At 34.8% G+C, this 23,757-nt stretch overlaps 2 protein-coding genes across 5 annotated transcripts; one reads left to right on the top strand and one right to left on the bottom strand.

The window, feature by feature from the left end:
* The first annotated feature begins 1,342 nt into the window (after positions 1–1,342).
* On the top strand, positions 1,343–6,249 carry LOC122300309 (probable sugar phosphate/phosphate translocator At3g17430). 4 transcript variants are annotated; one of them, XM_043110853.1, is made up of 10 exons: positions 1,345–1,615; positions 1,691–1,881; positions 1,957–2,064; positions 2,373–2,404; positions 2,556–2,606; positions 4,290–4,351; positions 4,444–4,705; positions 4,889–5,160; positions 5,435–5,529; positions 5,874–6,249. In XM_043110853.1, exons 2-10 carry the CDS (start codon positions 1,798–1,800, stop codon positions 5,955–5,957), a joined length of 1,050 nt encoding a protein of 349 aa, XP_042966787.1. In that variant the 5' UTR covers positions 1,345–1,615; positions 1,691–1,797; the 3' UTR covers positions 5,958–6,249. The 4 variants fall into 4 exon arrangements, with proteins under 4 accessions (XP_042966786.1, XP_042966785.1, XP_042966784.1 ...); XM_043110851.1 differs by having other exon boundaries at positions 1,344–1,615; positions 4,585–5,160; XM_043110850.1 differs by having other exon boundaries at positions 1,344–1,615; positions 4,444–5,160.
* Positions 6,250–6,619: 370 nt separating this feature from the next.
* On the bottom strand, positions 6,620–15,658 carry LOC122300312 (novel plant SNARE 13-like). The gene is made up of 10 exons (XM_043110856.1): positions 15,220–15,658; positions 10,643–10,735; positions 10,113–10,206; positions 9,875–9,912; positions 9,497–9,594; positions 7,830–7,909; positions 7,696–7,752; positions 7,520–7,612; positions 7,359–7,433; positions 6,620–6,969 (listed from the first exon to the last, which is right to left on the bottom strand). Exons 1-10 carry the CDS (start codon positions 15,294–15,296, stop codon positions 6,871–6,873), a joined length of 804 nt encoding a protein of 267 aa, XP_042966790.1. The 5' UTR covers positions 15,297–15,658; the 3' UTR covers positions 6,620–6,870.
* Positions 15,659–23,757: the final 8,099 nt, after the last annotated feature.

Below are 23,757 nucleotides of genomic sequence, written 5' to 3'. Positions count from 1 at the left end.
AAGAAGGTTTGAACCACATTTTTGGCATGTAAAAGCCAACCATCAAAGCCTAAAGACAGTTTTTTAATGTAGCCATTATGATCTGGTTTGTGGAGGGAAATCTCTCTCTCCCTCCCTCTCTCTCATTTTTCTTTTTCTTGGATTGCATTTGATATTAGGTGGTCCATGAGGTGTAGAAGATGATGTATAGAACCCAATAAACTTTGTTCAGTAGCTAAGAAATTAGCCCCATTGATAAGGATTGGAAAGCTTCACCACCACATCAGCAGAACACAGCAAACTCTTACGTACCCACTTGTTCCCAACACCCTACATCTCTTCAACATGAGGAACTTTTGCTTCACTAACATCCTTTCAAAGTATTTAAGTATGTGGGGTACGTCTTATACTTTGAAAGATCATGGAGTTGGTCTTTGTCCTACGTTATTTAACAATAGATGAGTGGCAGAGTAGTCTGGCCCTGATAAACATAGAACATTAATTTCAAATTCCATTAAACTTAAATGATTTAATTCATGGTCATTCAATATAAAACTAGATGATATGGTCTAACAGGATAAAATTTCTACTTAAAATTTTATTTTCAAGTTGCTGTGTAGAATACATCTAATAAAATGGTTACATAACATAATTTAAGTCAAATCAAATATTAACATTTAAGCGATATAAATGTTATGTTCAACCACGCTAGTTTGATAATAGAATAACTCTAATACTAATAAGATTTCTCCCAACAAACTTGGAAGGATAACATATTGTTAAAAACCCAATCATTGATTCAAAAGCCATAGGACTGCTGAACATTAATTTGATTAAACCTCTAATTTTCAAAATCATAACATTCTACCATATTTCCGAATCCGACGGCCCACTCTATCGACATTGACTTGGTGGTAGCCATGTCCTTTTTTACTGCTTCACTCATTTATCAATATTCAATGACCTAATACTATGCCAATACATAATACGAAAGCATTTAATCCAGCCTATAAGTCACACCCTCTGTGACTTGAACCTATGACATGGTTTCTATTATGATATCAATTGTTAAAGACCTAACCATTGATCCAAAAATCTTAAGACTATTAAATGTTAATTTGGTTAAACATTTAACTTCATGATCATCATAACACATGTTAGAGTAGAGATAAATAATAAATAAATAAATAAAATAAAAAATTAAATTAAATAGAGAGAGAGAGAGAGAGAGAGAGAGAGAGAGAGAGAGAGAGAGAGAGAGATCTCACGCGGAGATACATCATGTGAACGTGTGATGTTACGACGCACGTTAGGAAAACTTGCTTGCTCAGCTGCGTGCATATATATATATATACGAGAAGAGGTTGGAAACGAACAGAGATGGTGTCTTCTCTGGTTAGTGGTTAGTGAGTGGAGGTATAAGAGAGCTTTAATGGTGGAGGAAGAAGGCTCACACTCGCACGCAAGCTTAGAAGTAGGAAGAAGTCCTATACGATAGATAGTATTGGGTCTTCTCCCTATTTTATTGTTTCTCTAGTCTCAAGCTCTGTCTTATTCCTTGCCGCCGTCTCCCTTCGGCTGTTACGGAAAGGGTTGGGATCTCTGAGATTGGGAGCCCGAGCCGATTCCTATCAAGGTAAAAGTCCCGTTTCGTCATTGAAAGAAAAAACCAGATCGGACGGTGCATGACTCTTTTGTCTTGTCCGTCTAGTTTCATCTTTTCAGGTCTGGTTACGTTTGTGGTGAAGATGGTATAGCCTATAACAGAGAGAGTAGTCGGTATTTGATGGTTATATCTTTGTGAAAGGAACAGAGACAATGATTAACATAACGCTTGCTTCCACGTACCTCTACCTACTAATATACATATTGCTTTCTTCCGGAGTCATATTGTACAACAAGGTACTGATTTCTTTTCCTATCTGGGTACCTTTTATTATTTGTCTTGATGTTGTGGATTTCTTCCGTGCCGTGCAGTGGGTTCTGTCTCCGAAATACTTCAACTTTCCGTTTCCTATAACGCTGACCATGATTCACATGGGCTTTTCCGGAGCCGTTGCATTTTTTCTTGTTCGGGTTTTCAAGGTATGGATCATTTCTTATGCTTGACTATGACGACGAAACTGGCGTTGATTCTGAGTCAGGAGTGTGCTTTAATATATAAGCAGACGTAATTTGATTCTGATTGTAGCTAGTTTCTTATTTCATATGATCCGTGACATAGAGCTATCAAATATCAGGACAGTACGTTTGTGCTTTGTGTTGCTGTTGTACTTTGCTACCTATGCTGCAAATACATGATTCCATTAATTACTTCTCATTGATTGCCTTTCTGTGGTTTTTTTTCTTTTAAATACCAACTGATGTAGTTAGATTATTCTTTGAATGTGTAGGTTGTTTCTCCTGTGAAAATGACATTTGAAATGTAAGTGACATAGTTTTTCAATTTCTTCTACCCTCATCCTTTCTTTTTCTGTTGTTATGTTCTCCTCTTCTTCATTAATTTGTCCTCTCTCTTTCATAAAAATCTTCTTTCTTTCTTTCTTTTTTCTCTCTCTCTTATTAATGGTGAGCAGATATGCAACATGTGTCGTACCGATAAGTGCCTTCTTTGCATCAAGTCTTTGGTAAGATCTAACTGAACCAGACCTTTCGTTTTGAGTCTCTTTCCAGATTTTCTTTATGTTCTTCTACTTTCTTTTTTCCATGCAGGGCTTTTTTCCATTTCCCCTTGAATTATGTTATTTGTAATTTGTGATCTTTTATTACTATAAACGAGTGCATGCCATATATTCCCGCCAATTAGGATCTACTCTGCATGCATGTGTTTTGTTGCACAACATCAGGGTGAAATCCTTGGATCTTTTTTAATTAGATTTGATTATTTCATTAGATTTTGAAGACTGAAGTTTTTCTTTATTGATTCTTGGGGAGACCGTGAAGTTTACTTTAAATATGCGCGCGCTTGCAGTACTGCCTTATTGTAACGATTTGGTCCAATAATTCTAATGTCAACATATTAGTAGTTTCTATTAGACTTAAATTATATTGAAGGGACCATATTAGATAAGCCTACTAATCATAACTTATTGAGATTGATTAGGAGTTTTAATTAGGTTTAATAACTAGGTTAAATTCCATTTATTATTTATTAAACAAGTTTTACTCTTTTTTGAATTTAAAGATCGATCATTAGATATTTATTTCAATTTAAAATCATCACTTTTTGAAATTTCCTACACAGTCTCAATCATTGCCAATCCAACATTTAATGAACTACTAAATTATGTTTTCAAATTCAAACTCTCTTCTTGAATGATCATTATGACTGAGTCGAATTCGAACTCGAACTCGCCGGCATCCTATTCCAACATGGATACAACTCTGCTAGTCATTTTCATGTTAAAACTCTTTAACCAAGTCCAACTCAAACTAGTTGTCACCCTCTCCCAAATTTCTCTATAACTATCTCCATTCCGCATGTTATTTGTTAAAAAATCATAAACCTCCAAGTTCAACATCATAATTAGTTTTGTGTCGAAAATTTTAGGAAGCAACACTATAAAGAAAAATAAAATAAAAAATTATTTAAATTACGAAATAAAAATTAAATAAATTATTAATGTAGATTATGTAACTAACTCATTAAAAAATATATATTTATATGGTCAATGATAAAAAAAATTAGATGAAAATTACATCATTCACTTATAATTACTATATAAAAATAATATATTAAATTATTAAAAATACTTTAAAAATATATATAGGAGTTCAGTCCAGTCTAAAATTTATAGACCCTAGGACCGGACCGAATTGTTTCAGTCCACAATTTATGAGACTGAGACCGACCGGTCTAGAGCTCAGTCTGGTCCGGTCCGGTCAATTTTTCCGATCAGACCGACCGGCTTACACTCCTATGAGGGAGGCATGGCAATAACCTAAATTATGTATAGAGATTTTAAGTTATGATTTTTATGGTACAGATTTTGAGAAATTTTAATAAATGTTTCCGTCCACTCTCATTTATGATCTTAATATTTTAATTCAAAACAATTTTATTTATTATAAAAAATCTTTATACTTGACATTTCCTTCATAATAAAATAGACAAATATATTTTTAAATCAAGGTTCAATAATAGCACTCTAGTTTTTGAGAAGTTTTAAAAGTGATTTTATTATTAACCGTGAGGAGTGGAGTGTTACACTTATCTAGGTTTTGGATTGTTATCAGCGGTGAGGTCTTTTGAAACAATCATGATGTTGGTGGATTGAGGTCTGTTGACAATTTTTTCGCTTCTCATGTAGGTTTGGCAACACCGCTTTCTTGCACATTTCTGTGGCCTTCATTCAGATGCTCAAAGCATTAAGTATGTTTGGAGTAGCTGCATATTTTGTTACTATAATGATAAATTTCTTTAACTACTAGATGACCATTTGTATCTTAATTTTAATGTTTTAGTGCCTGTAGCAACATTTATCATGGCTGTTATGTGTGGCATTGACAAACCAAAGTGTGACGTGTTCTTGAGCACGTGGCTGGTCAGTGCTGGAGTTGTCATTTCCTCATATGGGGAGATTCATTTTAATGTAGTCGGTACAGTTTACCAGGTTACAGGCATCTTTGCAGAAGCTCTTAGGCTGGTCTTAACACAAGTCCTTCTACAAAAGAAGGGCTTGACTCTAAACCCCATCACCAGCTTGTATTACATAGCTCCGTGCAGGTACTTTTGTTTTGAAGCTTCTGTGTTTTGGAGGATGAACAATTCTGTCAAATCTTTTGTAGCAATTAGGGTTTTATTCTTCTTTATAAATCTATACACAATGATTTTTAAGCACTTACATCGGTGGGTGCACAGTAAATACTATGGCATGACCTTCTCACTTGTTGACACTTTCACATGCAGTTTTGTGTTTTTGTTTGTGCCTTGGTGTTTATTGGAGATGACTCAGATGCAAGTTTTCCAGGACCAGAACGAGTTTAACTTCTGGATCTTTTTCTCCAATGCTCTTTGTGCTTTGGCCCTAAATTTCTCCATTTTCTTAGTAATTGGTAGAACAGGAGCAGTTACCATCCGGGTTGCTGGCGTTGTTAAAGACTGGATGTTGATAGCCCTTTCAACTGTCATATTTCCAGAGTCCACAATAACAGGGTTGAATATAATTGGTTATGGGGTTGGTAAGTCTCCATCCTTACTCCTTTTTAAAGTGCAAGCTTTCAGTCACACACATGTTTCCTACCTAATCTAAACCTCTAGACTTTCACTTTACATTAACAAAAATTCTATTTACAGTTACTTTTACGTACTCTTTTATATACTCTATTAATGTAATTAGTTGTGTATTAAAAAAAATTAATGCAGCCAATCACATTAGTGGAGTGCACAGATAGGACGCAAAAGTAACTATAGGTAGCATTACTCTAACATTGAAATTCGATCTTTCCCCTACAGCATTATGTGGCATTTTCATGTACAATTACCTAAAGGTTAATGAAGTTCGAGTATCTCAACAATCTCCCGAAAGAATGCCTGAAAGAATCACTAAGGTGAATCTCAAATATCATCTTATATATATTTAAAAATTTTATTTATAAGCCCGTGTGAACAACACACTTAATAAATTACTTACATGACATAATTTGATTTAGAAGAGAAATTTTAAAATTTAAATCTTATAAATCAAATCTTATCATTTAAGTTATGTGAATGATGCTACACGCTGGTTTAAGAACTCTTATATATTAGGACTAGGATGTCCAATATATTCTGTTTCTTTCATCAAAAGTATATCCTCAACCTTAAACTTTGCTAATGCGTTTACTTGAGTCAGTTTGGTGCATCCTCACCCTAATAGCTATGCTTTCATTGTTGGGTAATACAATACATACAGGATTTTGATGAAGAAACGCCTCTACTTTCAACATCGAGGTTATCTCGCATTGGACGTTCTTTGCAGCTCATGCATGATTCATGACAGTGTAAAGGCAGGCAGCCAACAGTGATAATTATCTAAAAGAGAAACCCAGTCATAGGAGGAAGCCAGCTCATGTGCACCCTAAGGCCTTGTTTGTTTTTATAACTATTCTCGTCTCGTCTCATCTCATTATTACAATTTTTATCTCATTTCATCTGGAAAAACAAACGAGAAACCATTCGTTCTTTCGAGGCCATATATTATTTTCATACATTTCCAGTTTCAAAGCCGATTCATATGTATTTACTTATTTGTAGCATAATGACAAAATCAAAGTCTTAAATTTGAAAAATGCCATTCATTATCTTTTAACATTATTTTTTCATTTTCTCCTAGCATTGACATGTCATCAAAGGATTAAGTAAATAAATAAACTATAATAATTAATTTTTTAATCATTTGAAGTGGTCAACAATGATGAAAGAATGATTATTAAAAGAAATAATGATGAATAATACCTTTCCTTTTGATTTTTGGACATGCCTTCTATTTTCTACAGTATATATCTCTGCAAATCTGTTTTCCCCCTTGGAACCGAAGAATATGAAAAACCCTTCCGAGAATTTAGAGACTTTACCCTTATACTCGTGGGGATTCCTCAAAAAGTGGAGAGAGCAAACTAATTTAGCACAACATGCATACCCATAATACTGAAAGCATGCTGTCATTGAAAGGGATATGGCATTCAAAACAAAGCAAAAAGGACTCGCATGTGATGTGATTTTTACACACAAAAGAGAGAAGAAGCGCAAATAGAATATGCACATAGCAGGCGAGAACCAATATGATCATGGAAAGTAAATTAGAAAAACAAAAAACGACAACCCACAAACGGCATTACTCTGAGCACCCCTTTGCATGAATTTAAAACACAAACCATTATGGGCGGAAAAACTGCTCCGAAATAATGAATCTAAATGAAATGTTCTGCAGCCCACAAAAGCCTCCTTGAGGGAGCTGGAGGTGCCAATCCAGGGATGTCCCTGATGTCTTTGTTCTTGGGATTTACAATCTGAAATTGTACATATTCACAAAGTTTTTGTAAGCATTGGTGTGCATATATATGTACAACATGTATTTAATGCAATACGTTAAGTCCATAACTGAAATCAGCTAAAAAAGCAAGAAATTCACACCATACTACTCATCTATAGTCTTAATACTTTAGTTTCACCTTTATTATTATTTTTTCTTCCTTACCTTGAGAATGTTTTTTTCCTCCGAGGGGGAAAAATAATGTTTTACCTGACCAAAACATTTTGATTTCTCCAACGATAGAATTCAATCAAAATGTTAAATTAGTTGGGATCAACACATTGGTCCATGACTCAGAAATTTTGCAGCTAAGTATTCAAGGGTAATAGATAAATGAATTTTACAGCTGGGTATTCGAGGTAATACCTTGACAATAATGATGGCTATTACACCACAGACAATAAGGAATAGAAAAAGCATGATGCATTTATCTGTAGCTACCTGGAATAAACAAATAAAATTTAGTTTCAAGAAAATAAATGGAAAACAAGTTGTATACCCCAGGGCAGGGGGAAGAAAGAACCAACCTGCCTGCCAATCTCCTTTACAAGCTGGGAAGCCTTCTTAATTGAGAAGTTAATTGTATCTAGCTCATTAACAATTCGGCCCATTTGGTCGGTCTGCAAAATATCAGATTATGGTATAGAAGGCTAAAAACAGATGGGAAGAAGAATAACTGAGATTACCCTATAGTTATACTTACTTGACCCTTTAATGTAACAGCAGTTTGAGTTCCCACTTCAATTGTTTGTTCAACAACCTAACGGACAATTTCAAGTGTCAAGAATACTGGCAACATAAACATTTTGACCTAACACATGTTTCAAAACATTTTACCTTTTGAGTGCGTTGAATGGCCTGATCAGTCTCATCCATCGTCTTTGTTCCAGCATTGATAAGTTCTTGGTTTGTCATTGCTATAGTAGGACAAGACGTGTAAAAGTAATTTTTTTAGAACTCTTCTTTGCAAAGAAATACAAAAAGAAATTAATACATGCATACATGCCTATGTGCATAAAATAAAAGGTTCTTTATCTTTCAAATGTTTGATTCACATTTATTTTGCAGTCATATGAAGGTTGGGAAACTTATTAAAATACAATCAAGTGTTATTAGAGGTATCTTGTGACAAGAAACTCTGGCATCAAAGCCTTTTCTCACGTACACAGGTAGTTAATAAGATTGAAAAAGAAAACTCAAATTCTCAGGAAATGATTGGACTCACGAAATCCATTTAAATAATGAGGGCAATGTTTGGATTTCAAGATCACCTGAACCATCTCAAACCAATCATAGATGGAATCCACTACTTTTTCAACTTCCTCATAAAAAGTTAACCTATCTTAACCTATTTCATACATTCAAACGCATATCCCAACCTATTTACATTCAAACACATCTCAATAAACCTGCAAAACACTACTATTCACAAATCAACTCAGATGATCTGAAATCACCTCAGCATCCAAATGCAGACCTGAGTCTCCTTCATTAAGTTCGTTGGGTCTCTAAAGTAGATCAAGGATCAGAGCCATCTAATGGACCTGAGTAGAAAAAATTTAGCTCAGATTCTCAGGAAATGATTGGACTCACGGAATCCATTTAAACAATGAGGTGAAGACTTAGGTGAGTTTCCTTCATTAAGTTCGTTAGGTCTCTAAAGGAACCATCTGGAGCTCACTAGAAAAAATATTTCAATTGGAGATAATGATTCTACCATAATATGTCAGCAGAATTTATAACACTTTTCCACTGTCAAAAACTGATCCAAATATGTTTGACAGAGAATTTAGATGAAATGTTAACCTCATCCAAAAAGTTAACTTCTTGCGCCTATCATATATCCAATGAGGCCTAAACTATATCCTTCACTGTGAGGAATGCTAGCCAAACGTATAATCAACTAAAAATCCAAGTAATCATCATATGCCTCAATCCAAAAACACCATTATTCCATCCAATATTAAGCAAACTCCACAGAATTTTCTTGACTGGTAATGAAATCATTTCAGCCCCTTCCAAACTCCACAGAATTTTCTTTTCAGAGCACCACATCATTCTTTCATTTTTCTTATCATTGTTTTCTCTTTTCTAGTAAAGGAGGTATCTCCAACCCATTCTGAGTCAAGACTAATCCCTACGGACACATGCAATCTCTTGCTGGAGTCTTCACATATCAAGTGTCGACACAAAACATTAGTAGCATAGTTCTGTCACCGCATTCCCACAACTCTCATCTATGAAGATGGATCTATTCCAGAGCTAAAGGCTGTGTCAGTTATCATTGCATCTATTGAAGCTTTTGAATTAAAGGAAAATTGGCATAGATACGGTTAACACAAAATCAGTTCATTGACAGCTAATAATATATCAAGTTCAAAGTGCAACCCTCGGTCTAGCACAAAACATATTCATCAATGGTACATATTAGCACAGCTATTTCCAAGTAATGATATCAAACAAGTTGGAACTAATCTGTGAATCAAAGTGGAGATGGGTCTCACATGATGCTACTTGAAAATTGTCGTCAGCCGTAGGTTCACTAACCCCTGCTCCCATATCAAAGAGTTCAACTCTCTTATTACCAAGGGTATTCATATACCTGTGATTCAGTAAAAGAGATTATTAAATATGCATTTAAAGTCCAACAATACCCAGCAGATGAAGAGCAGACAGAAATTTTGTTAGATTTACTAGCTGAATATGACAACCAAGTAAATTTTTAAAATTTTTTAATTTAGTGGTCAAATTATAAGTGATAAGCTGACACATACTTTTTCTTTCATGGTTCAAGTAGTATCATTCTAAAACAAGAATTTAACCCTAGACAGAACAGAACCAAACTCCTGACCCCTAAAAAGAAAATGAATGTCAACACTCACGTTTTTCTCAAAGCCACGTATGAATTCAGCTCTTTGATCTGCAAATGTGAAGTATTGCAACATAAGCTGAGTTTCAAAAGAAAAAACACACAGAGCATCAAAAGTAAGCAGTACCATGGCACAAAAATAAGCAGTGCATCATTAATGTATGACAGACATACATGGTAACATGCATGTGTGTGTTTATTATGCATGCCATTAACACCAAAACTAAACATAGAAGGTTCCAAATACTGACCATAGACTGCTTCTCATCATTGAGTTGCTTATTAACCTCAGGAGGATTTCTCCCTTCCTCATCTTTAAGTTCACGATCAAACTCCTTGATTAATCTGAAATGAATTACTAAAATATGAGTTAATAATTCCGTGTAGGGAAACTTCCGAGGGTGCGGTGCACGGGACCAGGGTTTATTCTGCAGGGGTGGGTCCAAAGGGCCCTGCCTTGGAGAGGTTCCCCGACATCAAAAAAAAAAATATATATATATATATATATATGAGTTAATAACGTATAGATCCCAAACACACAAACCTCAAGAACTGTTATCCAAAATATATATACATTTGTTTTTAGTACATGGCAAATGGTTGGACACTTTCCTATCCTCCACACTGAAGTTCAATGCACAAATGTTTGATGACTGGCAAACCAGAATTTTTTTTTTTTGTTTGTTGGGGCAGGGGAGTTAAGGATATAAACGATTATAAAATAAGTAAAATTCCATTCTCTGTAGAATTAGAATCCAACATGAAAGACCCAGTGGCGTACCTTTTACATTCCCTCATTTTTCCTGTAAGTTCCTCCAGCTGTTTGCTTTGTCTATTAGAATCTTTGATCTTATCAAGCTTCTGGAAGCCATTTCTGAATGCAAAGAGGTAATAATCATCAAACAGTCATCCCAGTAATGTATCCAGACAATCATTAAAAAATTACAAGTATCTATCCTGCAGCTCCCAAACAAAAGGGAGGCTGGATAATCAACATTAAGTACTTAAGAAATTGTATAAACCAAATTCAACATTAATAACAAAATAAAAACTTGATCTGCAGTAATGATGTCTATGTGAATCGGAAACAAGTAAAAAATTGATATTAAAAGAGTACACAGCACGCCAGAGTATGAAATTATTATATCTACAGAATGTGGGGCATCCAATGTTCTGAAAATCATCACGCCTTAATTTATTCATTTATATAAATTAAAACACTATGTAAATGGACATACCACTCCTAATTCACTTGAACTGAACATTAAACTAAGAAAGAAAATTTAATCAAGGAGTACTTTATACCACTCCTAATTATCCCTTGAGCACATGAGAAGTACACCTTTTTTTAATGGACACATGCCAATTTTTTAACTTTGACTTTTAAAAATACATCTAAATGTCACATCCTTAATGGACACTCGTCAATTTTATAAATGTATTGGATGAAATTTCCTTCAACCCAGTTTGGATGAAAACTCTCTCCTGTCATAAAACATCACTTTCAAAATGAACATTGTGGTCAGTTGAAACTTTCATATTTGAAACTTTTGGATAAATATGGTAAAATTCTTACCTTCAATTGAGCTTTACTAGTAGGAAAAGTGGTAATGGTGTTACCAAAAGGAGAGGAAGACTTTGCGAAAAGTAATTGACTCCAAGTTTGGTAGTGTATAGGGAGGATGGTGCTCAAATGAGGTACATGGTTCATCCATGTAGAGATATATCAAAAAAGGAAGCAGGGTTTTCTCTAGACACACTAGACTGGAGCTAGGGCATATTTCCAAGATAAAGTTCTAGCATGATTTTTGGTGCAGGGATAGAGCTTTCAAGAATGCTTTCCCAATTATCAATAGGATTGCACAAGAGAAGGCGCCTTCAATGGTTGATTCATTAGAATTTTTTTGTGGCTCTCTTTCATAGAATGTTAGTTTCCTTAGGTGAGGTTTAGATAATGAGATGGTTTTAGATAAAAGTTGAAAGTTGAATAAAATATTATTAGAATATTATTTTTTTAATATTATTATTGATTTGAGATTTGAAAATGTCGAATTGTTTATTATATTTTGTATGGAAATTTGAGTAAGTTACAATGACGAGATGAGATGAGTGGAGATGAGTTGAAACCATCTTTGTATCCAAACCTAGCCTAGAGAGTTATTTGACTCGAAATAGGTGCCCTCACTGATTTCTTGAACTTATAGGCCTCTATTGATTTTGGAGCTGGAGGCTCAGACAAGATACTTTGGAGCCCTTCCAAGGGAAATTCACTTTAAGTTCATTTTACAAGGCCCTCATCTCTCAGGTCAGTTCTCCCTTTAAATGGAAAAGTATTTGGAGCAGTAAAGCACCACCAAAGCAACTTTCTTTGCTTGGACAGCTTCCTTCGATTTTTTTTTTTTTTTTTTTTTTTTATCAGTAAACAAAATTTTATTTGAGGATAAAATAGAAAAAGGCCCGAGTATACGGGACATATACAAGAGCGTCGCCTATGCATGCAAGTTTAACAATACAAGGAATGCATGAAAAGACATGCCATTAAAATCAATTACAATCAACCAATGGAGTAAAGTATTGAAAAAATAAACATCTAAGCACATCCATTGACCGCTCTTGATCTTCAAAACTTCTTGCATTCATCTTCTTTTTTTTTTTTCTTTTTTTATAAAAGTAAGAAAGTATATTAATTAAATAATAGGCAAAATGCCACGTTCAGTACAAAGAATGTCCTAAACTACGTAGGATCAACGGAAATAAGAAAATCATGTAGGTTTTGGCCATTAAAACTAACAGCAATAGCCCAAGTACACTTCTTGCATTCATCTCCCTCCAAATACACTGCCACAAACAAATTGGTACTATATTCCACACTGTTGCAATCTGAGGGTTGCCCCGGATCCCTTGCCAAGAAGCTAGGAGGTCGATTACCCTTTTCGACATTACCCAAGCTAAGCCCATCCAAGCAAAGAAATTATTCTACAAGGTCGTAGAAATCTCACAATGAAGTAATAGATGATCTACGGACTCTCTGTTCTTCTTGCTCATACAACACCAATCCATGACTAAGAAGTGGCATTGCATTGTGAGCGGTCAAAGGATGATAATTTTCAAACTTCTAAGCTCATCCATTGAACACTCTCAATCATCAAAGCTTCTTGCATTCCAGGAGCAGTCATGGATGAGCAGTCAATGAAAAATTAACCCTTGACAACCTAAGGAAGGCCAGATCATTGTGATGGATGGATTGGAGTTGCATGTGCAAGAAGAGTGGAGAATCAGTTGATCACCTATGACTTGATTGTTAGGTTGCTAGAACCCTGTGGAATGACTTCTTTGGCAAAATAGAATTATCATGGGTAATGACCAACAGCGCGGTAAACCTTTTTACAACAGTGTGGAAGATAAATTTCATGTCTTTTTTTGCTTATAAAAAAAAAATCATATCTTTTGTGGTGCATTTGGAAAGAAAGGAATGGTCAGCATTTTGGAGATTGAGAACGGACATTGGATGAACTCAGGAGCCCCTTTTTCAACACTTTGTTCCTTGGGGCAATAGCTAGAGATTTCAATGGACTAAGCTTTCAGGACTTCTTGTATCTACTTCTAGTTATGAGATGTCACCTCTTGTATACGGCTTGTGTACTCAAGGTATTCTTACATTTTATTATCAATAAAAGTTTTGCTCACATATAAAAAAACTTCTTACATTTTCATTCAAGATGGGACTTTCAAATAAACATGGAATTTTTTTCTTTTTTGCTTGATATGGAACTTTGATTGGGGCCATAAGAAAACTGAAAAAAATTAGTTACACAAGAACTTAAATGTAAGAAACCAAAAGGTTAAAAAATAAGTTAAAATAGAGATGGAAGGTTTTCAAAGAATTGTACAATGTCAAGCAGATCTGGTCAAGAAAGAGATCTTGGATGGGAAAGGGTAGAGAGCAAGATGACACTACTTTAGCCACACCAATTTACCTAAAAACACTTATTTTACCATACATACTTATTTTACTGTACATGCATAATACACACTATATTAATCATGTGAGGTCTTGTGTACTTGGACTATGCCTATTTTTGTATGAATAAAATTTCTTTTATTTAGAAAAATATATTAATCGTGTGAGGCAAACATTGCAAACCTCAAATGTAGCCATATCAACCTTCTTCCACCTGCAGGTGAATCAAAATATCCTCTTCTCAAAGTAGATTTATGCCACTTCTTTTTTACAAGTAGAGGTACTAAATTTTACCACAAGCACTAGGGGTGCAGCCCGGTAATATAAAGGGGAATGTGTATCTTAAGGATGGGTAGACATTTGCACCTCTTCTTTAGAGATGTGTAGACTTTTTTTGAGAGAAATGATCGATAATCACAACATCGATTTAGTATTGGTAACAGCAAGTTCCCCAGTATCATTAATTCGATTTTAGTCATTGCTAGAAGCATTCATCAATACAATCTACAGATACAAAACAAAGATACACCAGTGTTGTAGGAAGGAACTAATTCTTTTCTTCAACTTTCAAATTGGATAAATACTGAAAATGCACTTCACTGTCTTACAACTCGTATCTAACAGATAAATATTAATACCAGCACATCACCATACTAACAACTGAAAAATACACCCTCCACCTTATATGCATTTGTACTCTATTTTCTTCTTCAATAGGCTTTCTCACACAATTATTACAAATCTGATTGAACCCATCTAACTGTTCCATTATACCCAACACAAGTTTCTAAAGAGCTGCCTATCCATTCTTATAACTTAGCAGCAGTAAATGATATGAGAGATTTAAGCACAGGTATGTGCTCTACCTGTGCTCTCCTTGGAGAATAACACAATTAGGTGCGACAACCAAAGTTAGCTACTTTTGTCAATGACATAAACCAAAGGCATCCACGATAATAATATATTAACTGTGCACGAAAAAAGTATTCAACACTCCAACCAATAAATATTGGCAGCTAAGAGAGCACAATATTACTTAGCACCAAGCGAGAATCTTTTTGGCGTGGCAATGAAGTAACCCTTTTCGGGAATAGGCATAGTATTTTGTTAATAGCTAATAGGCATGGTCAGTAGCCAAGAATCACCATCTAGCACTAAAGGTATCGAATAATGGACGCATTGCTCTGGTCACAAAGCCAAATGCTCTCTTTCATTTAGCTGAGTGTTCGTAGAGAGTAATTGGTTCCTACCCCTATTCTTTGAACCTCGTATTTTTAATCAATGGACCATCGAAAACTAGCTTCCAATTGAAGCCAAAGAGCAATATTCACAACCATATAACGATAATCACGCATATCACAGAGAGAGATAGAGAGAGAGATTAATGGGGAACATACGCAAGGGCTCGGAAATTATCGCGGATTTCACCGTGGATCTGCTCCAGCTGAGGGCCCATCGGCAAGTCGCTCGCCATTTTCGCCCGAGACTAACCCCACCACCTCCACAAACTTTCCGGCGAACCGATCCCGACCAAAAACCACCTTACTCCACGGATTTGAATAATTAAAAAACAAAAACTTTATGACATCAATAACCTTCTACTGGTTTTTGCTTCCGAATAGAGGTCGATGGAGTTTTTAGAAGAGAGGGAAACAAACAAAGAAGAAGAAAAGAACCCCCAACGGAAAGCAATCCAGCTAGTTTTCAAATGAAATATAAAAGAAGAAGAAGAAATCGAAACGATTGAGACTCTTGAGAGTGAGACAAATTTGGGGTAAAATGCTAACAGTATTTTTAAAATTTTAAGTATGCAGAGAGAGAGAGAGAGAGAGAGAATCGCTCTTTGTGATGACGCGGCTAAACTATCTGTTTTCTCCTTTTTATCACCCGAGGGAACAGTTGACACGCTGGCAATAATTACTTTTTATTTTTTCTTTTACAAATATTTTTAAAATGATTATAAAATGTATAAATATTTAATAATTATTTTAAAAAAAAATTAATTTATTATTAAAAAATTAATTTTTTATATAAATTTTTTTAAATAACGTTTATATATTCATAACTGTAAATATGTTTCTTTTCTTAACAAACAAGAATGTATTTTTTCAAATTTAAAAATGTAAAATATATTCGACAGTGTAATGTTAACTATATTTATTTTATTAAATTTTTTTAAAATTTAAATTTTAAATTTTGAATTTTATAATTTTTAATATATTAATAATTGATACATCAACGCTTATTATTATGTAAATAAAAATTATAACTTAAAATAATATTTTCAAAAATTTTAGAATAGTAATTATAGTTCTCAAGAGACAAAATCCGTAAAACAAAAAGAAATTAATAAACAAGAATATTTGGGCAATGAATAATATTATTCATTGGTCGGATGCGGTGGCAGCGGGGTGAAAAAGCAATCTTAAGAGGTGTGACTCATCTGAGGATAGAGAGGAATGTCTGTCTGACGTGCATGCACGCCAGATAAACAAACAGACATGAGTAGGTTCACTGCCTTGGCCTCTTTTCAGAAGTCACCAACATTAACATCACTGTAACTCCAAATGTGCCTCTCAACAGAAAAATGGCAGTTGGTGGAAACCCAATAAAACCCAGATATAGATTACAGGCCACCCATGAAAATTTCTGCAAGCTTATAGATCATCTAACATCAAGCTTCAAAGGTTGAGCCATCAAACACATTGGGACCATTAGCAAAGCTCCAATTACAGATGTAGCAAAGTTGATGACTGACATGAGACAACCCAATCACTTGTTTGAGGCTGAGAGGCATTGACTTAGTAAGATGGAAAACCCAAAATCAAGTATAAGATCAGGAAGCTGAAGCTTGAGAGCAAAACCAAGCAAGAAAGCTGATTGTTGGAGTGCGATGAGGTATTTGACAGATAAAATAAAGGAGTATCGAAACAACAGCACCCCACAAGTAAACTACAAACACTTTTTTCGCTAGGAGTGGATTGGTTTGGATGTAACGTTTAGTTTTGGACTTTTGGTAGCTTGAGCACTAGTATTAGATTAGTCAAATGAGAGTCAAAATCATATTTTGAAGAATGTTTACTATATTTCTCTTACATTGGATTAGTTAAATACAATTCATATGGAAGATGAGTTATAGTAACTTCATCCCTAGAGTCATATGTAAAGGTAACTGTAACATCTTCATTCTAATATTTTATTATTTCCTGTAATTTCCTTTTCCTTCGCTCTAGTGTAACTTCATCCCTATAGTATCTTCATTCCTATAATTACAATGCATTTTCCTATTATGAATTATATTTTTATAAAATAATATTAATAATCTTTCTTTTAATATTTTTTAAAAAATATTAAGAAATTATTTTTTTCATCTATCTAAAAATTATAATAATATGAGAAAATATGAATAAACTTTTTATTAATTATTTATAAAGTACAAAATAATGCAATAATTTTATCCTATAACAAATTATAATATAAGTAATGTTCATCTATATAATTTAAGGACCGTGCTACGTCCATCGCTCCCAACTCCGTTGGGAGCTACCGTTAGGTATAAGTGGTATTTTTTTTTTTTACATGTATATTTGTTAACACTTTTAAATATTTAAAAAAAAAACTCACAATATCATTAAAAAAACATTTCCTTAATCACGAAATAAAAAAATGTGTGCAGTAGCTCCCAACACCGTTGGGAGCAGTGGATCTATTATTTTCTATAATTTAATTAAAGAAATACTAATAATAAAAAATAATATTATTTTATTATTATAGAAACTGTAATGATTAATTCAATGTAGATTTTAAATTTTAAGTGATTAGCTAAAAGTAAAAAAGTTATATATTAATCCAATTTTAAATGTTGAAATGACTATCCAATGCTAATGCTCGTTAGAGTACTAATAGTGGGCTCAATAAAGTTAAATTATAGCTAAAAAATTATTAAAATATAAAATATTGTGCTACAATGGACTTAATAAATCTACAGTAAATTTAGCCATCAACTAGATGGCTGGCCAAATTTGTTGAGGAAAAGACACTGACCAAATATTATTTTTAAAGTAAAATATTACTTCCCCTGCTGTTGCTGTTTCTCTCCTGCATAGCCAAATATTATTCTCTGCTATCTATTGCCCAATTCCACCAACTTGTTGCCCAATTTGAATTTTTGTTATAATTATTTTAATTTTTTTTCAAATAAAATAATGTTATATACTTTCTTTCATTTATAATAATTGAAAACCGGCTAGCTAGATTAGAAAATTAATTAATATTTACTATAATCATATTTAAATTATAATTAGAATTAAAATATATAAAAAGTTTAAAATCAATATTTTAATAGAATAATAAAAGATTTGTTGAACCTATTATTTAGTGTTGTAAAAAGTGACTAGCTAAAATTTATAAAAATAAATTTTCTAAATTAAAGTTTGTTAATTACGCAGCATTTGTAATTCTACGACTGTATATAGTATTGCTCTACTCTTAGAGGATTTGTCTAGCTTCCTGTTCCTTTTTTCCTTTTGTTTTTAATCATTTTAACATGTGTCATGATCCCATGAAGCGGTAAGAACAAGCAGTAAAATGAGGCGGCCCAGTAGCAGCTCTCTACATTGCCGTTGCTACAACTTGGGTTTGACCGTTTGAAAGGAAAATGCTTGGGAGCCCATGGGGGCTAACGTTGGTTTATTTATTTATTTAATAATTAAGTAAATATTTTTTAATAATATTGTAAATATTTTATATATATATTTAAAAGTGTAAAAAGAAATATATGTAAAAAAAAAAAAGACAAAATACAACTATCAGACCATTGGCAATGGACTAGCCATTGCCCAATGCAAGTCTAAAATTTTGAAGTTAAAGTTTATTTTTCTCTATATTGGACTAGCCATACGTAAGAAGTTTAAGATTTTATCTACAGTAAATTTAAGGTCCTCACCATATTTGGAGAGCTCCTGTGCAAAGTTCAAACTCATATTGTATTATTTTAAATCTCACACTCACACTCACGCTTCCCTCCCCTTTTGTCAAAGACCAAAATTACATAAAAAGTTTCACTCTCTCATTGACAATCACATACAGGATATTTCTATTATTTTTTTTTCTAATATAGCAGGAGATATCTATTGTAAAAATGTCTACTATTTTTTACAATTTTCAAATATAGTAGGGATATATTTATTGTAAAAACTTGGATATTCTATGAAAAAATATTTCCAAAATAATAATTTTACTTTTTAATGAAGTTATTAATTAATATATGAAGTATATTTGTAAAATATTAGAAAAAAATTATCAAATATTATTAAAATATATAATATTATATTATTATTTAGAATTTAAAATAGCTAGTCCAATGTAGACTAATCTAGTTAAAAGTTCATATTATAGCTAAAAGACCACATTTAGAGTTCTATTTTAGACTTTACAATGACTAGTCTATTGCCAATGCTCTCAATAGCTACCAACAATAGATGGTGGTCGTAAATTTTGTTTTGCCAAGTTTAGTAGGGAAAATTGGGAAGTTTATATGAATGCAATTTTCTCTTCCCTCCTACGTTAGGGACTACTTTGACCAAAAAAGAGTTTTTTAATTAATCTTTCAATTAGATGGTCTAAACAAAATAATGTTGCAAGGTCCCCTCCTGCAGCTACTATGTACTCGAGTAATTCTAGATATATTTTTAACATGTGCAAGTTTTACTTTAAAAAAAAAAAAGATATATCATTAAAAAAATAAAATTTTCATATTAGTCATGGATTTATCTATTTTTTAAAAATAATGCGCGAGACCTACTCAACTTAGGACTATGAATATCATTTCTTTATCAACAAATATTAGGGTTACTACATTTTAGAAAGTCCTAATTAGGGAACTTTTGTAGAAGAAAAATTTCTAGGATAGAGAGGTTTTTATGTAATTTCATAGTTGTGTCATAGAATAAGTTCTGAAACATATATAATCTTGAAGAAAAAAATATAAAATTATCGTTTATCTCAAAAGTTTAAACTAATAGAAAGAATGTAGATTTAATTATATGTATTATATTAAAACACTCTCCCTCACATGTAGGTCTAATAGGTGAAATATTTAATTAAATGAGTAGAGTGTAGAGTCAAAATTTGAACTCAGAACTTGTGCTTTAATACTACGTGAAATAACCACTTATCCTGAAAATTTAAGCTAATAAAAAGTGGTAAATTTAATGGAAATTTTATGTGTTAAAATGTAGGTAAAATTGAATTAATGAGAAAACAACTTGAATTAGATAGTACTGTAGTGTCAAATCCCTTCATTAAATGCACCCATTTGATAGCATGACATGCAAGGAGGAAAATCTTCCCAAATTGAATAAAGGGCCGGGTAGAAGTGATAATATGTGATACACTAATACAATCCATGAACCCAACACAAACATGACATGAAATTGATAAATTTGAATTTGATGTTAATAGGTTTGAATTAATAATAAGTCAATCCACTTTGACCCGTCTAGATTTTATTTCAAAACACAATTTGCCACCCTTACGACCAAGGGACAATGAGAGCTTTTATAAATATCTCATTCCAACAACAATTAGCATGTTCTCCAATCACTTTCATTGCATTCATATTTCATACTCTTATTCACTAAAAGCTATGGTGCATGGGGTTTGAGTCAGATGATACTGAACTGTCAGATTATATGTTGGTGGCATTGAACTACCTTGAGACGGAATATCAGTGCAAGGATAGCAGGAAACGTGATTTTTCGTTGATTTGGAACAGTTTTGAGTACATGTCGGTATTTTGGCCATAACTTTGGTTACGGGTATTAGATTTACACATATGACTCGAATTCAGAAGGCTCATTTCAATGCGCACGCCGTAATGTTGGGGGCCTCGGTCTAGTCCCCAAACATTAGGGGTCCACGGGTCTCGCGTCGCCTTATAATGACCGAATGTTCCTTGTCGTCTTGCTTGGTTTTGGTTAGGACATGACAATGAAGGGTTCCTAGGTTAATGAAGGTATAGTGTTTAGTGATGGATTTGATGATGATGATGATGAGTTCGGGTGATCTAAGTGGTGAGTTTATGTGTTTAATGCAATGTTGAACGACTTAATGGTTGCCTTTGATGTTGGCGCCACTTGGATGACGCTTAGGGTTGGTATGGTGGAGTGTAGCTAGGATTTTGGGTGGTGGCTAAAGGAGATTATGAAATTGGGAAGTGATGTATTAGGGTTGGAGTCTAGGATGGGTTGCTAGGGTTTGGAAGATATTTGTAAGAGTCTAGGGTTGCTCCTTGACTTTAGGGTTTGGGTAAGGCAAGATGAAGAATGTAGGATTTGGATATGGTAAGAAGATGAAATTGGATGGTATTTGAATGAGTCTAGTGTTGTTCCTAGAGTGTAGGGATTTGGAGATGGAAGATAGGGTTTGTATGATGGATAAGGTGGCTAGAGTGTGATCCTAAATGATAAGATAGATGAGAGTTGTTTAGAACTTGGAGTTTGATTAAGGCAAGGAATGTATTTCGAATTTGGATGGATTGGAAGATGGAAGATGAGTTCCTAAAAGAGAGGAAATGATTTAGGGATTAGGGTATTTCGGCTAAGGCAAAAGTGGAGTGAGGGATTTAAAATTTGAGTAATTCTCGGGTAGTTCATAGAATGAAGACATTTGATATGGCAAGCGGATGAGGGTCTTTGGTAGGATTTGAAAAGATGGAGATGATTGAGGGAGTTTAGGGATTGGATTTCCAAAAATGTTGGGGTTGGAATTTGAGTTTGAATTTGGGAAAGTAGTTGGCCAAAATGGAGATGGAGGGATAGGATGGGATTTGGAACATAAGATGAGGATTCCTAAAATGTGGAAATTATCTTGTGGGAATCTAGGTGGTTTTAGCTAGGGTTTGTGAGAATGGAAGGAGGGCACTTTAGGAAGTGTTGGCTGAATATGGATTATGGGAAACAAGGTGGTAGGCGTGTGGTGTTTGAAAAATGGATTAAAACTAGAGAAATGATCAACACGATGGAAGAACATGAAGAACACACATGAACAATATGAACACAAAGGATAAAAACTCAACAAGGGACGATGAAGACTCTCTTTTTGGTATATATGAATATTTTGAGAAATCAAAGATTAAGAACAATAAGACTTAGGATATGTTTGATATGCAAGGAAACATAAGAACAAATAGGAAAATATATAAACAAAGATACATGAAAGAACAAAGATAGATAGATAAAGAGATTCAACATCTATTCACGAATTGCAAGGTGATGAAACAAAGATAGATAAATGGACAACACCTATTTACAAATTGCAATGTGTTAATCCTCTCATTGGAATTCACGAAGTTCACCCAAAAGAGCCCAAGTGCAAAAGCACCTAAAGTGTTCACAAGAACACACCAAACTTTTCCACAAAAGATATTATGCCAAATGATCAAAGATGCCAAATGAAATGCCTAAGGGCCCTATTTATAAAGCTTACAAGTTGGAAACTCCCAAAAGGCCCCAAGTACAATAAATAAATAAACTAAAAGTAATAAAATAGTGATGGACGGGCCATGGTGGCCCGTGGCATGCCACGACCCATGGATGGGCCATGATGGCTCATGGTGTGCACGACATGGTGTCGTGTATGGCTTGATGGGTGGCATGGCTTGGGACCGTGCATGGCTTGTTGCTAGGCGTGGCACCATGCCACGCATGGGCTGCTGGATGGCATGGCTACATGGCATGGCATGGGCCATGCGTTGGTCTGGTGGTGGGCATGACATAGTGCTGTGCGTGGCCTACTAATGGTGGACATGGCATGGTGCCAAGCCTAGGCCTAATGGTAGGCACAAAGTGGTGCTATGTTGCTACTGTGAGGCCTAGTTAGGTGGCTTGGGTGGTGGTCCTGCATGACCCGAGCTGTTGGCTTGGGTGATGAGCATGCATGGCCCAAGTTGACGATTTGGGCATTGGGGCTGCAAGACATAGGCTGGATCCATGCATTGGATGGCATACTTGGTGGGCATGCCACTAGCCTTGCCTGCAAGGCACGAGCTGGAGTCGTGCGCTGGATGGCATACCTGTGAGGGCAAGCCACTATCCTTACTAAGTGGTGCTTGGGCGCGCATGCATGCGCGTAGGTGCACACTCAAGGGAATGCGCAGGCCTACATGCATGGTCTATACACGGCCAGTAGTCTCCATGGGCGCCTACTGGATGTCAAGGCATACAAACAAGTTAGTCATGTGACTGTCTTGCACGTGCCATGGTAGGAGTCATGGCATGCCTACGACATGCCTATGTGGCTGACATGAGTGTGCCATGGCATGCTAGCAATGCTGTCAAATGCGTGTCATGGCAGGGGCCATGGCCTGCCTATGGGGCTATTATGCACGTGCCATGGCAGGGGCCATGGCATGATGGTGGTGCTGTCAGGGGCGTGCCATGGCTGGGGCCCATGGCATGCCTGTGGGCATACTGAGGGGTGGCTGGTGCTGGCCATGCTGGTGGCCCATGGGGCTGTCAAGGCATGTTAGTGACAGTGTCAAGGCAAGGCCCGTGGGGCTATCAGGGCATGCCAACAAAAGTGTCAATGGGCTATCAGGGCTGAGCCATGGCTTAGTCAAATGGAAAGATGTGAGCCATCTTCCAATTGACCCATGTCATTCCCATAATCTCCCTAGGGTCTGCACTAGACCCCTAGAGAAGTCCTCCAAAGCTAGACTTGACCCCATATGTGGCCCAATTTCGGATGTCTATGCATGTCTAGGACCTTGTCCTAGGGCAATTTTTGTTGGGATCTCGACAGATCCCCCAGCTACGCTCCATGTACATTATTTTTTAACCCAAAATTAGTTGTTTTTCCCTTCAAATACCTAAAATTAGCCGTTTTCCCCTTCAAATACCTAATTTTAGATATTTTTCCTTTTATGGTAATTGTTG

This window comes from Carya illinoinensis, chromosome 2 (genome assembly GCF_018687715.1).
Source record: "Carya illinoinensis cultivar Pawnee chromosome 2, C.illinoinensisPawnee_v1, whole genome shotgun sequence".
Classification (NCBI taxonomy): Eukaryota; Viridiplantae; Streptophyta; class Magnoliopsida; order Fagales; family Juglandaceae; genus Carya; species Carya illinoinensis.
The sequence above is the reverse complement of the archived record's forward strand: the minus strand, read 5'-3'. Positions and strand labels throughout refer to the sequence as shown.

Excerpts from the sequence above, each read along its gene's own strand:
- LOC122300309 (XM_043110850.1), top strand. The coding sequence starts at position 1,798 with ATGATTAACATAACGCTTGCTTCCACGTACCTCTACCTACTAATATAC. Across the intron at positions 2,065-2,372 it reads TTCTTGTTCGGGTTTTCAAG|GTTGTTTCTCCTGTGAAAAT; the intron begins GTATGGATCATT and ends TTGAATGTGTAG. Across the intron at positions 2,607-4,289 it reads TTCTTTGCATCAAGTCTTTG|GTTTGGCAACACCGCTTTCT; the intron begins GTAAGATCTAAC and ends CTTCTCATGTAG.
- LOC122300312 (XM_043110856.1), bottom strand. The coding sequence starts at position 15,296 with ATGGCGAGCGACTTGCCGATGGGCCCTCAGCTGGAGCAGATCCACGGT. Across the intron at positions 10,207-10,642 it reads AAAATGAGGGAATGTAAAAG|ATTAATCAAGGAGTTTGATC; the intron begins GTACGCCACTGG and ends AATTCATTTCAG. Across the intron at positions 7,910-9,496 it reads CAATTTTCAAGTAGCATCAT|CAATGACAAACCAAGAACTT; the intron begins GTGAGACCCATC and ends GTCCTACTATAG.